The sequence below is a fragment of the Mytilus galloprovincialis genome, chromosome 7, assembly GCF_965363235.1.
Source record: "Mytilus galloprovincialis chromosome 7, xbMytGall1.hap1.1, whole genome shotgun sequence".
Lineage (NCBI taxonomy): Eukaryota > Metazoa > Mollusca > Bivalvia > Mytilida > Mytilidae > Mytilus > Mytilus galloprovincialis.
The window spans coordinates 97,806,680-97,821,530 of NC_134844.1; the positions used below are offsets into that span (position 1 = coordinate 97,806,680).

At 34.3% G+C, this 14,851-nt stretch overlaps 1 protein-coding gene across 1 annotated transcript in view; it reads left to right on the top strand.

Moving 5' to 3' along the window:
* Positions 1-11,943: 11,943 nt before the first annotated feature.
* The window catches only part of LOC143084055 (atrial natriuretic peptide receptor 1-like), a 61,136-nt gene continuing 58,228 nt past the window's right edge, over positions 11,944-14,851 (top strand). Inside the window, exon 1 of the mRNA XM_076260469.1 lies at positions 11,944-12,319. Within this exon, the coding sequence (XP_076116584.1) occupies positions 12,117-12,319 (203 nt within the window). The 5' untranslated portion in view covers positions 11,944-12,116. The remainder of the gene's footprint in view (positions 12,320-14,851) is intronic.

The following is a 14,851-nucleotide window of genomic DNA, read 5'->3' on the forward strand; positions in this document are numbered from 1 at the left end:
TTGTTTGTAGAGTAAATATGCTGTCTGTTTTTCATTAGTTTGTAGAGGAAACATGTTGTCCCTTGTTCATTAGTTTGTAGAGTAAACATGCTGTCTGTTGTTTATTTGTTGAGTAAAATGCTGTCTGTTGTTCATTAGTTTGTAGAGGAAACGTGTTGTCCCTTGTTCATTAGTTTGTAGAGGAAACGTGTTGTCCCTTGTTCATTAGTTTGTAGAGTAAACATGCTGTCTGTTGTTTATTTGTTGAGTAAAATGCTGTCTGTTGTTCATTAGTTTGTAGAGGAAACGTGTTGTCCCTTGTTCATTAGTTTGTAGATGAAACGTGTTGTCCCTTGTTCATTAGTTTGTAGAGTAAACATGCTGTCTGTTGTTCATTTGTTTGTAGAGTAAATATGCTGTCTGTTTTTCATTAGTTTGTAGAGGAAACATGTTGTCCCTTGTTCATTAGTTTGTAGAGTAAACGTGCTGTCTGTTGTTCATTTGTTTGTAGAGTAAATATGCTGTCTGTTGTTCATTAGTTTGTAGAGGAAACATGTTGTCCCTTATTCATTAGTTTGTAGAGTAAACATGCTGTCGGTTGTTTATTTGTTGAGTAAACATGCTGTCTGTTGTTCATTAGTTTGTAGAGGAAACATGTTGTCCCTTGTTCATTAGTTTGTAGAGTAAACATGCTGTCTGTTGTTTATTTGTTGAGTAAACATGCTGTCTGTTGTTCATTAGTTTGTAGAGGAAACGTGTTGTCCCTTGTTCATTAGTTTGTAGAGTAAACATGCTGTCTGTTGTTCATTAGTTTGTAGAGTAAACATGCTGTCTGTTGTTTATTTGTTGAGTAAACATGCTGTCTGTTGTTCATTAGTTTGTAGAGGAAACGTGTTGTCCCCTGTTCATTGGTTTGTAGAGTAAACGTGCTGTCTGTTGTTCATTGGTTTGTAGAGTAAACGTGCCGTCTGAAATAGATATAGGAAGATGTAGTGTGAGTGCCAAGGAGACAACTCTCCATCCAAATAACAATTTTGTTCATCAGTTTGTAGAGGAAACATGCTGTCTGTTGTTCATTAGTTTGTAGAGGAAACGTGTTGTCCCTTGTTCATTGGTTTGTAGAGTAAACATGCTGTCTGTTGTTCATTTGTTTGTAGGGTAAATATGCTGTCTGTTGTTCATTAGTTTGTAGAGGAAACATGTTGTCCCTTGTTTATTAGTTTGTAGAGTAAACATGCTGTATGTTGTTTATTTGTTGAGTAAACATGCTGTCTGTTGTTCATTAGTTTGTAGAGTAATCATGCTGTCTGTTGTTCATTTGTTTGTATAGTAAACATGCTGTATGTTGCTCATTTGTTTGTAGAGTAAACATGCTGTCTGTTGTTCATTAGTTTGTAGAGGAAACGTGTTGTCCCTTGTTCATTAGTTTGTAGAGTAAACATGCTGTCTGTTGTTCATTTGTTTGTAGAGTAAATATGCTGTCTGTTGTTCATTAGTTTGTAGAGGAAACATGTTGTCCCTTGTTCATTAGTTTGTAGAGTAAACATGCTGTCTGTTGTTTATTTGTTGAGTAAACATGCTGTCTGTTGTTCATTAGTTTGTAGAGTAATCATGCTGTCTGTTGTTCATTTGTTTGTAGAGTTACCATGCTGTCTGTTGTTCATTGGTTTGTAGAGTTACCATGCTGTCTGTTGTTTATTTGTTGAGTAAACATGCTGTCTGTTTTTCATTAGTTTGTAGAGGAAACATGTTGTCCCTTGTTCATTAGTTTGTAGAGTAAACATGCTGTCTGTTGTTCATTTGTTTGTAGAGTAAATATGCTGTCTGTTTTTCATTAGTTTGTAGAGGAAACATGTTGTCCCTTGTTCATTAGTTTGTAGAGTAAACATGCTGTCTGTTGTTTATTTGTTGAGTAAAATGCTGTCTGTTGTTCATTAGTTTGTAGAGGAAACGTGTTGTCCCTTGTTCATTAGTTTGTAGAGGAAACGTGTTGTCCCTTGTTCATTAGTTTGTAGAGTAAACATGCTGTCTGTTGTTTATTTGTTGAGTAAAATGCTGTCTGTTGTTCATTAGTTTGTAGAGGAAACGTGTTGTCCCTTGTTCATTAGTTTGTAGATGAAACGTGTTGTCCCTTGTTCATTAGTTTGTAGAGTAAACATGCTGTCTGTTGTTCATTTGTTTGTAGAGTAAATATGCTGTCTGTTTTTCATTAGTTTGTAGAGGAAACATGTTGTCCCTTGTTCATTAGTTTGTAGAGTAAACGTGCTGTCTGTTGTTCATTTGTTTGTAGAGTAAATATGCTGTCTGTTGTTCATTAGTTTGTAGAGGAAACATGTTGTCCCTTATTCATTAGTTTGTAGAGTAAACATGCTGTCGGTTGTTTATTTGTTGAGTAAACATGCTGTCTGTTGTTCATTAGTTTGTAGAGGAAACATGTTGTCCCTTGTTCATTAGTTTGTAGAGTAAACATGCTGTCTGTTGTTTATTTGTTGAGTAAACATGCTGTCTGTTGTTCATTAGTTTGTAGAGGAAACGTGTTGTCCCTTGTTCATTAGTTTGTAGAGTAAACATGCTGTCTGTTGTTTATTTGTTGAGTAAACATGCTGTCTGTTGTTCATTAGTTTGTAGAGTAATCATGCTGTCTGTTGTTCATTTGTTTGTAGAGTTACCATGCTGTCTGTTGTTCATTGGTTTGTAGAGTTACCATGCTGTCTGTTGTTTATTTGTTGAGTAAACATGCTGTCTGTTTTTCATTAGTTTGTAGAGGAAACATGTTGTCCCTTGTTCATTAGTTTGTAGAGTAAACATGCTGTCTGTTGTTCATTTGTTTGTAGAGTAAATATGCTGTCTGTTTTTCATTAGTTTGTAGAGGAAACATGTTGTCCCTTGTTCATTAGTTTGTAGAGTAAACATGCTGTCTGTTGTTTATTTGTTGAGTAAAATGCTGTCTGTTGTTCATTAGTTTGTAGAGGAAACGTGTTGTCCCTTGTTCATTAGTTTGTAGAGGAAACGTGTTGTCCCTTGTTCATTAGTTTGTAGAGTAAACATGCTGTCTGTTGTTTATTTGTTGAGTAAAATGCTGTCTGTTGTTCATTAGTTTGTAGAGGAAACGTGTTGTCCCTTGTTCATTAGTTTGTAGATGAAACGTGTTGTCCCTTGTTCATTAGTTTGTAGAGTAAACATGCTGTCTGTTGTTCATTTGTTTGTAGAGTAAATATGCTGTCTGTTTTTCATTAGTTTGTAGAGGAAACATGTTGTCCCTTGTTCATTAGTTTGTAGAGTAAACGTGCTGTCTGTTGTTCATTTGTTTGTAGAGTAAATATGCTGTCTGTTGTTCATTAGTTTGTAGAGGAAACATGTTGTCCCTTATTCATTAGTTTGTAGAGTAAACATGCTGTCGGTTGTTTATTTGTTGAGTAAACATGCTGTCTGTTGTTCATTAGTTTGTAGAGGAAACATGTTGTCCCTTGTTCATTAGTTTGTAGAGTAAACATGCTGTCTGTTGTTTATTTGTTGAGTAAACATGCTGTCTGTTGTTCATTAGTTTGTAGAGGAAACGTGTTGTCCCTTGTTCATTAGTTTGTAGAGTAAACATGCTGTCTGTTGTTCATTAGTTTGTAGAGTAAACATGCTGTCTGTTGTTTATTTGTTGAGTAAACATGCTGTCTGTTGTTCATTAGTTTGTAGAGGAAACGTGTTGTCCCCTGTTCATTGGTTTGTAGAGTAAACGTGCTGTCTGTTGTTCATTGGTTTGTAGAGTAAACGTGCCGTCTGAAATAGATATAGGAAGATGTAGTGTGAGTGCCAAGGAGACAACTCTCCATCCAAATAACAATTTTGTTCATCAGTTTGTAGAGGAAACATGCTGTCTGTTGTTCATTAGTTTGTAGAGGAAACGTGTTGTCCCTTGTTCATTGGTTTGTAGAGTAAACATGCTGTCTGTTGTTCATTTGTTTGTAGGGTAAATATGCTGTCTGTTGTTCATTAGTTTGTAGAGGAAACATGTTGTCCCTTGTTTATTAGTTTGTAGAGTAAACATGCTGTATGTTGTTTATTTGTTGAGTAAACATGCTGTCTGTTGTTCATTAGTTTGTAGAGGAAACGTGTTGTCCCTTGTTCATTAGTTTGTAGAGTAAACATGCTGACTGTTGTTCATTTGTTTGTAGAGCTAACATTCTGTCTGTTGTTCATTGATTTGTATAGTAAACGTGCCGTCTGAAATAGATATAGGAAGATGTGGTGTGAGTGCCAATGAGACAACTCTCCATCCAAATAACAATTTTGTTCATCAGTTTGTAGAGTAAACATTCTGTCTGTTGTTTATTTGTTGAGTAAACATGCTGTCTGTTGTTTATTAGTTGGTAGAGGAAACGTGTTGTCCCTTGTTCATTAATTTGTAGAGTAAACATGCTGTCTGTTGTTCATTTGTTTGTAGAGTAAACATGCTGTCTGTTGTTCGTTGATTTGTATAGTAAACGTGCCGTCTGAAATAAATATAGGAAGATGTGGTGTGAGTGCCAATGAGACAACTCTCCATCCAAATAACAATTTTGTTCATCAGTTTGTAGAGGAAACATTCTGTCTGTTGTTCATTAGTTTATAGAGTAAACTAGCCGTCTGTTGTTTATTAGTTGGTAGAGTAAACATGCTGTCTGTTGTTCATTTGTTTGTAGAGTAAACATGCTGTATGTTGCTCATTAGTTTGTAGAGTAAACATGCTGTATGTTGTTTATTTGTTGAGTAAACATGCTGTCTGTTGTTTATTAGTTGGTAGAGGAAACGTGTTGTCCCTTGTTCATTAGTTTGTAGAGTAAACATGCTGTCTGTTGTTGATTTGTTTGTAGAGTAAACATGCTGTCTGTTGTTCGTTGATTTGTATAGTTAACGTGCTGTCTGAAATAGATATAGGAAGATGTGGTGTGAGTGCCAATGAGACAACTCTCCATCCAAATAACAATTTTGTTCATCAGTTTGTAGAGTAAACATGCTGTCTGTTGTTCATTTGTTTGTAGAGTTAACATGCTGTCTGTTGTTCATTGATTTGTAAAGTAAACATGCTGTCTGTTGTTCATTTGTTTGTAGAGTTAACATGCTGTCTGTTGTTCATTGATTTGTAAAGTAAACATGCTGTCTGTTGTTCATTTGTTTGTAGAGTAAACATGCTTTCTGTTGTTCATTGATTTGTAAAGTAAACGTGCTGTCTGTTGTTCATTGGTTTGTAGAGTAAACATGCTGTCTGTTGTTCATTGGTTTGTAAAGGAAACATGCTGTCTGTTGTTCACTGGTTTGTAGAGTAAACATGTTGTCTGTTGTTCATTGGTTTGTAGAGTAAACGTGCTGTCTGTTGTTCATTGGTTTGTAGAGTAAACGTGTTGTCTGTTGTTCATTGGTTTGTAGAGTAAACATGCTGTCTGTTGTTCATTGGTTTGTAGAGTAAACATGCTGTCTGTTGTTCATTGGTTTGTAGAGTAAACATGTTGTCTGTTGTTCATTGGTTTGTAGAGTAAACGTGCTGTCTGTTGTTCATTGGTTTGTAGAGTAAACGTGTTGTCTGTTGTTCATTGGTTTGTAGAGTAAACATGCTGTCTGTTGTTCATTGGTTTGTAGAGTAAACATGCTGTCTGTTGTTCATTGGTTTGTAGAGTAAACATGCTGTCTGTTGTTCATTGGTTTGTAGAGTAAACGTGCTGTCTGTTGTTCATTGGTTTGTAGAGTAAACGTGTTGTCTGTTGTTCATTGGTTTGTAGAGTAAACATGCTGTCTGTTGTTCATTGGTTTGTAGAGTAAACATGCTGTCTGTTGTTCATTAGTTTGTAGAGTAAACGTGTTGTCTGTTGTTCATTGGTTTGTAGAGTAAACATGCTGTCTGATGTTCATTGGTTTGTAGAGTAAACATGCTGTCTGTTGTTCATTGATTTGTAGAGTAAACATGTTGTCTGTTGTTCATTTGTTTGTAGAGTAAACGTGCTGTCTGTTGTTCATTTGTTTGGAGAGTAAACATGCTGTCCCTTGTTCATTGGTTTGTAGAGTAAACGTGTTGTCTGTTGTTCATTAGTTTGTAGAGTAAACGTGCTGTCTGTTGTTCATTTGTTTGTAGAGTAAACATGCTGTCCCTTGTTCATTGGTTTGTAGAGTAAACATGCTGTCTGTTGTTCATTGATTTGTAGAGTAAACATGTTGTCTGTTGTTCATTTGTTTGTAGAGTAAACATGATGTCTGTTGTTCATTGGTTTGTAGAATAAACATGTTGTCTGTTGTTTATTGGTTTGTAGAGGAAACATGTTGTCTGTTGTTCATTGGTTTGTAGAGTAAACATGTTGTCTGTTGTTCATTGGTTTGTAGAGTAAACATGTTGTCTGTTGTTCATTGGTTTGTAGAATAAACATGCTGTCTGTTGTTTATTGGTTTGTAGAGTAAACATGTCTGTTGTTCATTGGTTTGTAGAGTAAACATGTTGTCTGATGTTCATTTGTTTATAGAGTAAACATGTTGTCTGTTGTTTATTGGTTTGTAGAGTAAACATGCTGTCTGTTGTTCATTTGTTTGTAGAGTAAACATGTTGTCTGATGTTCATTGGTTTGTAGAGTAAACATGCTGTCTGATGTTCATTGGTTTGTAGAATAAACATGCTGTCTGTTGTTCATTTGTTTGTAGAGTAAACATGCTGTCAGTTGTTCATTGATTTGTAGAGTAAACATGATGTCTGTTGTTGATTTGTTTGTAGAGGAAACATGTTGTCTGTTGTTCATTGGTTTGTAGAGTAAACATGTTGTCTGATGTTCATTGATTTGTAGAGTAAACATGCTGTCTGTTGTTCATTGGTTTGTAAAGGAAACATGCTGTCTGTTGTTCATTGGTTTGTAAGGGAAACATGCTGTCTGTTGTTCATTAGTTTGTAGAGTAAACATTCTGTCTGATGTTCATTGGTTTGTAGAATAAACATGCTGTCTGTTGTTCATTGATTTGTAGAGTAAACATGTTGTCTGTTGTTCATTGGTTTGTAGAATAAACGTGCTGTCTGTTGTTCATTGGTTTGTAGAGGAAACATGTTGTCTGTTGTTTATTGGTTGGTAGAGGAAACATGTTGTCTGTTGTTTATTGGTTGGTAGAGTAAACATGTTGTCTGATGTTCATTGGTTTGAAGAGCAAACATGTTGTCTGTTGTTCATTAGTTTGTAGAGTAAACATGATGTCTGTTGTTTATTGGTTTGTAGAGTAAACATTCTGTCTGTTGTTCATTTGTTTGTAAAGGAAACATGTTGTCTGTTGTTCATTGGTTTGTAAAGGAAACATGTTGTCTGTTGTTTATTGGTTTGTAGAGTAAACATGTTGTCTGATGTTCATTGGTTTGTAGAGTAAACATGCTGTCTGATGTTCATTGGTTTGTAGAGTAAACGTGTTGTCTGTTGTTCATTTGTTTGTAGAGTAAACATGTTGTCTGATGTTCATTGGTTTGTAGAGTAAACATGATGTCTGTTGTTCATTGGTTTGTAAAGGAAACATGTTGTCTGTTGTTTATTGGTTTGTAGAGTAAACATGTTGTCTGATGTTCATTGGTTTGTAGAGGAAACATGTTGTCTGATGTTCATTGGTTTGTAGAGTAAACATGTTGTCTGTTGTTCATTGGTTTGTAGAGTAAACATGCTGTCTGTTGTTCATTGGTTTGTAGAGTAAACATGTTGTCTGATGTTCATTGGTTTGTAGAGTAAACATGTTGTCTGATGTTCATTGGTTTGTAGAGTAAACATGTTGTCTGATGTTCATTGGTTTGTAGAGTAAACATGCTGTCCCTTGTTCATTGGTTTGTAAAGGAAACATGCTGTCTGTTGTTCATTGGTTTGTAGAGTAAACGTGCTGTCTGTTGTTCATTGGTTTGTAGAGTAAACATGCTGTCTGTTGTTCATTGGTTTGTAGAGTAAACATGTTGTCTGATGTTCATTGGTTTGTAGAGTAAACATGCTGTCTGATGTTCATTAGTTTGTAGAGTAAACGTGTTGTCTGTTGTTCATTGGTTTGTAGAGTAAACGTGCTGTCTGTTGTTCATTGGTTTGTAGAGGAAACGTGCTGTCTGTTGTTCATTAGTTTGTAGAGTAAACATGTTGTCTGTTGTTCATTGGTTTGTAGAGTAAACATGTTGTCTGTTGTTCATTGGTTTGTAAAGGAAACATGTTGTCTGTTGTTCATTGGTTTGTAGAGTAAACATGCTGTCTGATGTTCATTTGTTTGTAGAGTAAACATGTTGTCTGTTGTTCATTGGTTTGTAGAGGAAACATGCTGTCTGTTGTTCATTGGTTTGTAGAGTAAACATGCTGTCTGTTGTTCATTGGTTTGTAGAGTAAACATGCTGTCTGTTGTTCATTGGTTTGTAGAGTAAACATGTTGTCTGTTGTTCATTGGTTTGTAGAGTAAACATGTTGTCTGATGTTCATTGGTTTGTAGAGTAAACATGCTGTCTGATGTTCATTAGTTTGTAGAGTAAACGTGTTGTCTGTTGTTCATTGGTTTGTAGAGTAAACGTGCTGTCTGTTGTTCATTGGTTTGTAGAGGAAACGTGCTGTCTGTTGTTCATTAGTTTGTAGAGTAAACATGTTGTCTGTTGTTCATTGGTTTGTAGAGTAAACATGTTGTCTGTTGTTCATTGGTTTGTAAAGGAAACATGTTGTCTGTTGTTCATTGGTTTGTAGAGTAAACATGCTGTCTGTTGTTCATTGGTTTGTAGAGGAAACATGCTGTCTGTTGTTCATTGGTTTGTAGAGGAAACATGCTGTCTGTTGTTCATTGGTTTGTAGAGTAAACATGCTGTCTGTTGTTCATTGGTTTGTAGAGTAAACGTGTTGTCTGATGTTCATTAGTTTGTAGAGTAAACGTGCTGTCTGTTGTTTATTAGTTTGTAGAGTAAACATGTTGTCTGTTGTTCATTGGTTTGTAGAGTAAACATGCTGTCTGTTGTTTATTAGTTTGTAGAGTAAACGTGCTGTCTGTTGTTCATTAGTTTGTAGAGTAAACATTCTGTCTGATGTTCATTAGTTTGTAGAGTAAACATGTTGTCTGTTGTTCATTGGTTTGTAGAGTAAACATGTTGTCTGTTGTTCATTGGTTTGTAGAGTAAACATGTCGTCTGATGTTCATTAGTTTGTAGGGTAAACGTGTTGTCTGTTGTTCATTGGTTTGTAGAGTAAACATGCTGTCTGTTGTTTATTAGTTTGTAGAGTAAACATGTTGTCTGTTGTTCATTGGTTTGTAGAGTAAACATGCTGTCTGTTGTTCATTAGTTTGTAGAGTAAACGTGCTGTCTGTTGTTCATTGGTTTGTAGAGTAAACATGCTCTCTGTTGTTCATTAGTTTGTAGAGTAAACATGTTGTCTGTTGTTTATTGGTTTGTAGAGTAAACATGTTGTCTGATGTTCATTAGTTTGTAGAGTAAACGTGCTGTCTGTTGTTCATTAGTTTGTAGAGTAAACATTCTGTCTGTTGTTCATTAGTTTGTAGAGTAAACATTCTGTCTGTTGTTCATTTGTTTGTAAAGGAAACATGTTGTCTGTTGTTCATTGGTTTGTAGAGTAAACATGTTGTCTGATGTTCATTGGTTTGTAGAGTAAACGTGCTGTATGTTGTTAATTGTTTTGTAGAGTAAACATGTTGTCAGTTGTTCATTGGTTTGTAGAGTAAACATGTTGTCTGTTGTTCATTGGTTTGTAGAGTAAACATGCTGTCTGATGTTCATTGGTTTGTAGAGGAAACATGTTGTCTGATGTTCATTGGTTTGTAGAGTAAACGTGCTGTCTGTTGTTTATTAGTTTGTAGAGTAAACATGCTGTCTGTTGTTTATTAGTTTGTAGAGGAAACATGCTGTCTGATGTTCATTGGTTTGTAGAGGAAACATGTTGTCTGATGTTCATTGGTTTGTAGAGTAAACATGCTGTCTGTTGTTCATTGGTTTGTAGAGTAAACATGTTGTCTGTTGTTTATTAGTTTGTAGAGGAAACATGCTGACTGATGTTCATTGGTTTGTAGAATAAACATGCTGTCTGTTGTTCATTGGTTTGTAGAGGAAACATGATGTCTGTTGTTCATTGGTTTGTAGAGTAAACGTGTTGTCTGTTGTTCATTGGTTTGTAGAGTAAACATGCTGTCTGTTGTTTATTAGTTTGTAGAGTAAACATGTTGTCTGTTGTTCATTGGTTTGTAGAGTAAACATGCTGTCTGTTGTTCATTAGTTTGTAGAGTACACGTGCTGTCTGTTGTTCATTGGTTTGTAGAGTAAACATGCTGTCTGTTGTTCATTAGTTTGTAGAGTAAACATGTTGTCTGTTGTTCATTGGTTTGTAGAGTAAACATGCTGTCTGTTGTTCATTAGTTTGTAGAGTAAACGTGCTGTCTGTTGTTCATTGGTTTGTAGAGTACACATGCTGTCTGTTGTTCATTGGTTTGTAGAGTAAACATGTTGTCTGTTGTTCATTGGTTTGTAGAGTAAACATGCTGTCTGTTGTTCATTAGTTTGTAGAGTAAACGTGCTGTCTGTTGTTCATTAGTTTGTAGAGTACACGTGCTGTCTGTTGTTCATTGGTTTGTAGAGTAAACATGCTGTCTGTTGTTTATTAGTTTGTAGAGTAAACATGTTGTCTGTTGTTCATTGGTTTGTAGAGTAAACATGCTGTCTGTTGTTCATTAGTTTGTAGAGTAAACGTGCTGTCTGTTGTTCATTGGTTTGTAGAGTAAACATGCTGTCTGTTGTTCATTAGTTTTTAGAGTAAACATGTTGTCTGTTGTTCATTGGTTTGTAGAGTAAACATGCTGTCTGTTGTTCATTAGTTTGTAGAGTAAACATGTTGTCTGTTGTTCATTGGTTTGTAGAGTAAACATGCTGTCTGTTGTTCATTAGTTTGTAGAGTAAACGTGCTGTCTGTTGTTCATTGGTTTGTAGAGTACACATGCTGTCTGTTGTTTATTAGTTTGTAGAGTAAACATGTTGTCTGTTGTTCATTGGTTTGTAGAGTAAACATGCTGTCTGTTGTTCATTGGTTTGTAGAATAAACATGCTGTCTGTTGTTCATTAGTTTTTAGAGTAAACATGTTGTCTGTTGTTCATTGGTTTGTAGAGTAAACGTGTTGTCTGTTGTTCATTGGTTTGTAGAGGAAACGTGTTGTCTGTTGTTCATTGGTTTGTAGAGGAAACGTGTTGTCTGTTGTTTATTGGTTTGTAGAGTAAACGTGTTGTCTGATGTTCATTGGTTTGTAGAGTAAACATGTTGTCTGATGTTCATTGGTTTGTAGAGTAAACATGCTGTCTGTTGTTATTGACTTTACAATGGCCAAATAAGAAGAACGGGTAACATTGCCAAATAAGAAGAACGGTTGAAATTGCCAAACAAGAAAGACGGATACCATGACCACAAATGACCCATCGAACTAACGAATATATTGTACATTTCATTATTCCAATATCAAAATTTTATTCAGGAATAAAAGTTAACAATGTTTGGCTTCTGTTTGAATCAATAGACAATAGAATGCATACTATTATTGTATTATATATATCATGTATATATATATATATATATGGTATAGTGGTTGATTCACCTGTGTAAAGAAATATTGTATACGCTGTACAGACTACTTCATGAAATATATTGTTAACATTTGTTTTATTCATTCTTTCTATAAATACTTATTGCACTCACATTAAAAAAATATATAACAAATGATAAAATACAGGTGTGGAAATAGTGTGGCAAAAAGACCATCACCTCTACATCATTTCTGTTTTTTTACCTAATATATTGTCAGTACATACAAACTGTCATGAGTTATCGCTGTAAACATGTCTTTTACTTACATTTTAATAGCCAACTGTCTAAATGATGCATGTATTAACTTCAAGTATTGTTTGTTAGGCAACTTTTCATTGGTGTATCTGGTGACGTCAGAAGCAATATTGTAATTTTTACAATATGGATGTCAGTGTATTCTTGGAAGTTTTTCTTTTTGTAAAAAAATCTTAATTTATATGTCAAAGAAAGAAACAGACTAATGGAAAATATTTAGTTTAGTTGGAATATATTTCAAGTGATGGTTCAAAATATAGTTTAAAGTGGTGACTCAGTGGATTTCATTGTCTAACCACTTCATTAAACACAATGTACATCTTTATAGACATTTCTCTGCTGTTACTATTGTTAGTTCTTTGTGTGTTGGATGTAAATGGCCGAGAGTTTAGAATCGCTTGGATGGCACCAAAAAATACATATCATGGATTAAACGCGTCTTCCAGTGTTGGCGCTCTGAAACTTGCTTTACAAGCGATCGATATGGGTGACCTTCTAGTAAACCACACAGTCAGGTAGGTGGTTAGTCTTAAGCCAATTACACAGACAAGTTTGTGTTTAATCTTAACAGTCAGCCAATTTCTTATTTAAGACAACAACATAATAATGAAAATAATATCTAATAATAAAAATAAAAATAAAAAAAGTAATATTTTATAGCGAGATATATTATTATAGATAAGGTAAATATTTCAATTTACCCATTTAATAAATTTGATATTTTTGAGATATATTCATAACATCTAATAAACAAACTAGTCACTATAAAAATTAACTTATATGTATTTTAAAAAAGAAATCATCATTGGAGGTTGTCCTTCATTGGAGGAATATTCGTTTCACAGTTTACAGTAACTGCATACAATTAATCAACAATTAACTGTAGTACATTTAAATCTCGTTATTATCATTATGAATATTATGATTATGATTATTATTATTATTATTATTATTATAATTATGATAATGATTATGATTATTATTATTATTATTATTATCATTATCATTATCATTATCATTATCATTATTATTATTATTATTATTATTATTATTTTTATTATTATTATTATTATTATTATTATTATTATTATTATTATTATTATTATTATTATTATTATTATTATTTTTATTATTATTATCATTATTATAAAAAAATATTTGATTTGATTGATTTGATTTGATTATTATTAAATTCCACGAATGTTTAGTTTAGAAATTATCTCAATGTCTTAAAGCATTTAAAAAACTAAGGGTCATTTAAGTTATTTGTTTTAATTTCTCTTTTTCATTCAGTGTATAATTTAAAGAAACAAAACATGTATCCCTGAAGTCCTAGATAAACAAGACAATTAAAAAGGCGAATAATACATGATCTGATTTATTTTGATATTAATGTGCATGTCACGTAAACATTTAGTGATGACATATGACCCGTCATTGTACCTGATAGCTTGTCGACCTTATCAACTTTTTCTTCTTTCCTTCCAATCCTGGATATTAATCATTTGTTTAAGATGTGGAAATGATTCAGTGTGTAATTAAATAAATTAAAACATACATGACATAATTTTCTTGAAAGAAACAATATTTTCATGTTATATATTCACGCATATAGAGTCTCGGAAGTATCATCACTTTAGTACACCATGGCTATATTACCGGTATTTATGTATTTACATCATGGCTATATTACCGGTATTTATGTATTTACATCATGGCCATATTACCGGTATTTTTGTATTATATAAGTCCAATAATGCCTTGAATAAGCTTATAGTAACTGTAACTTCTTTTAGATTGATAATTTGGGATTTTGTCTGGTAGCCAATAACATAACTTCCCACCAGAAACAAATGACTTGGTAGTCACAGTATAATAATAAAGAGATGTGGTATGATTGTCAATGAGACAATCCCCAACCAAACACTAAGAAGATAAGGTATGATTGGCATGAGACAACTCCCCACCATAGACCAAGAAGATGTGGTACGATTGCCATGAAACTACCCCCCCCCCCCCCACACACACACCAGAGACCAAGAAGATGTGGTATGATTGCCAATGAGAAAACTCCCCACCATGGACCAAGAAGATGTGGTACGATTGCCAATGAGACAACTCCCATCATAGACCAAGGAGATGTGGTACGATTGCCAATACGACTACCCCTCCCCCACACACACCAGAGACCAAGAAGATGTGGTATGATTACCAATGAAAAAACTCCCCACCATGGACCAAGAAGATGTGATACGATTGCCAATGAGACAACTCCCCACCAGAGACCAAGAAGATATGATATGATTGCCATTGGGAAAACTTTCCGTCAGATATCTTAGAATGATACTGAAGTCACGGTATAGAGATATGTAGATGTGGTATGATTGCCATTGAGACAACTCTCCAACAGAGACTCAATGTTATTGAAGTTAACAACTATAGGTCAACGTACTGCCTTCAACAATAAGCAAGACTCAAACCGCATAGTCGATTGTAAAAGGCCACAGAATAACAAATTTATAACAGGTCAAACGAGAAAAATTACGACAAGATTATTGGACAAAACAATGAACGAAAACAAATATGATATATAGCAACAAACGACAAAGTTTATTAGGATAAGAACTTTTTAGAATATAAATATATATCCCATTTATTGTTGCCGACCTAAATATAGAATAGAATAATTGTCACTCACTTAAAAAACTAACCGACCCTTTTAGTGTTACAGTACATAACACATTCAGAGACGGATTTAGGGGGAGGGCGGGGGACAGGCCCTGCCCCCTCCCCCCCCGTTTTCTAGAAAAAAATGGTTTATATAAGGAATCACTGAAGCATGCCCGGAGCGTGCCCCAACTTAGGCAGTCAGTGCCCCCCGTATGAAAAATTCTAGATCCGCCACTGAAATTATAAAAGACCAGTTAGCGAAACAGTAAGAAAAGATTGGAATATGAAAATAAATTTAGTGTTACCATTACTATCTCCTATAATGTCCTACCTATAGGAAGAGTATTGTGTGTTGTATGTGACACTATAGTTATGGC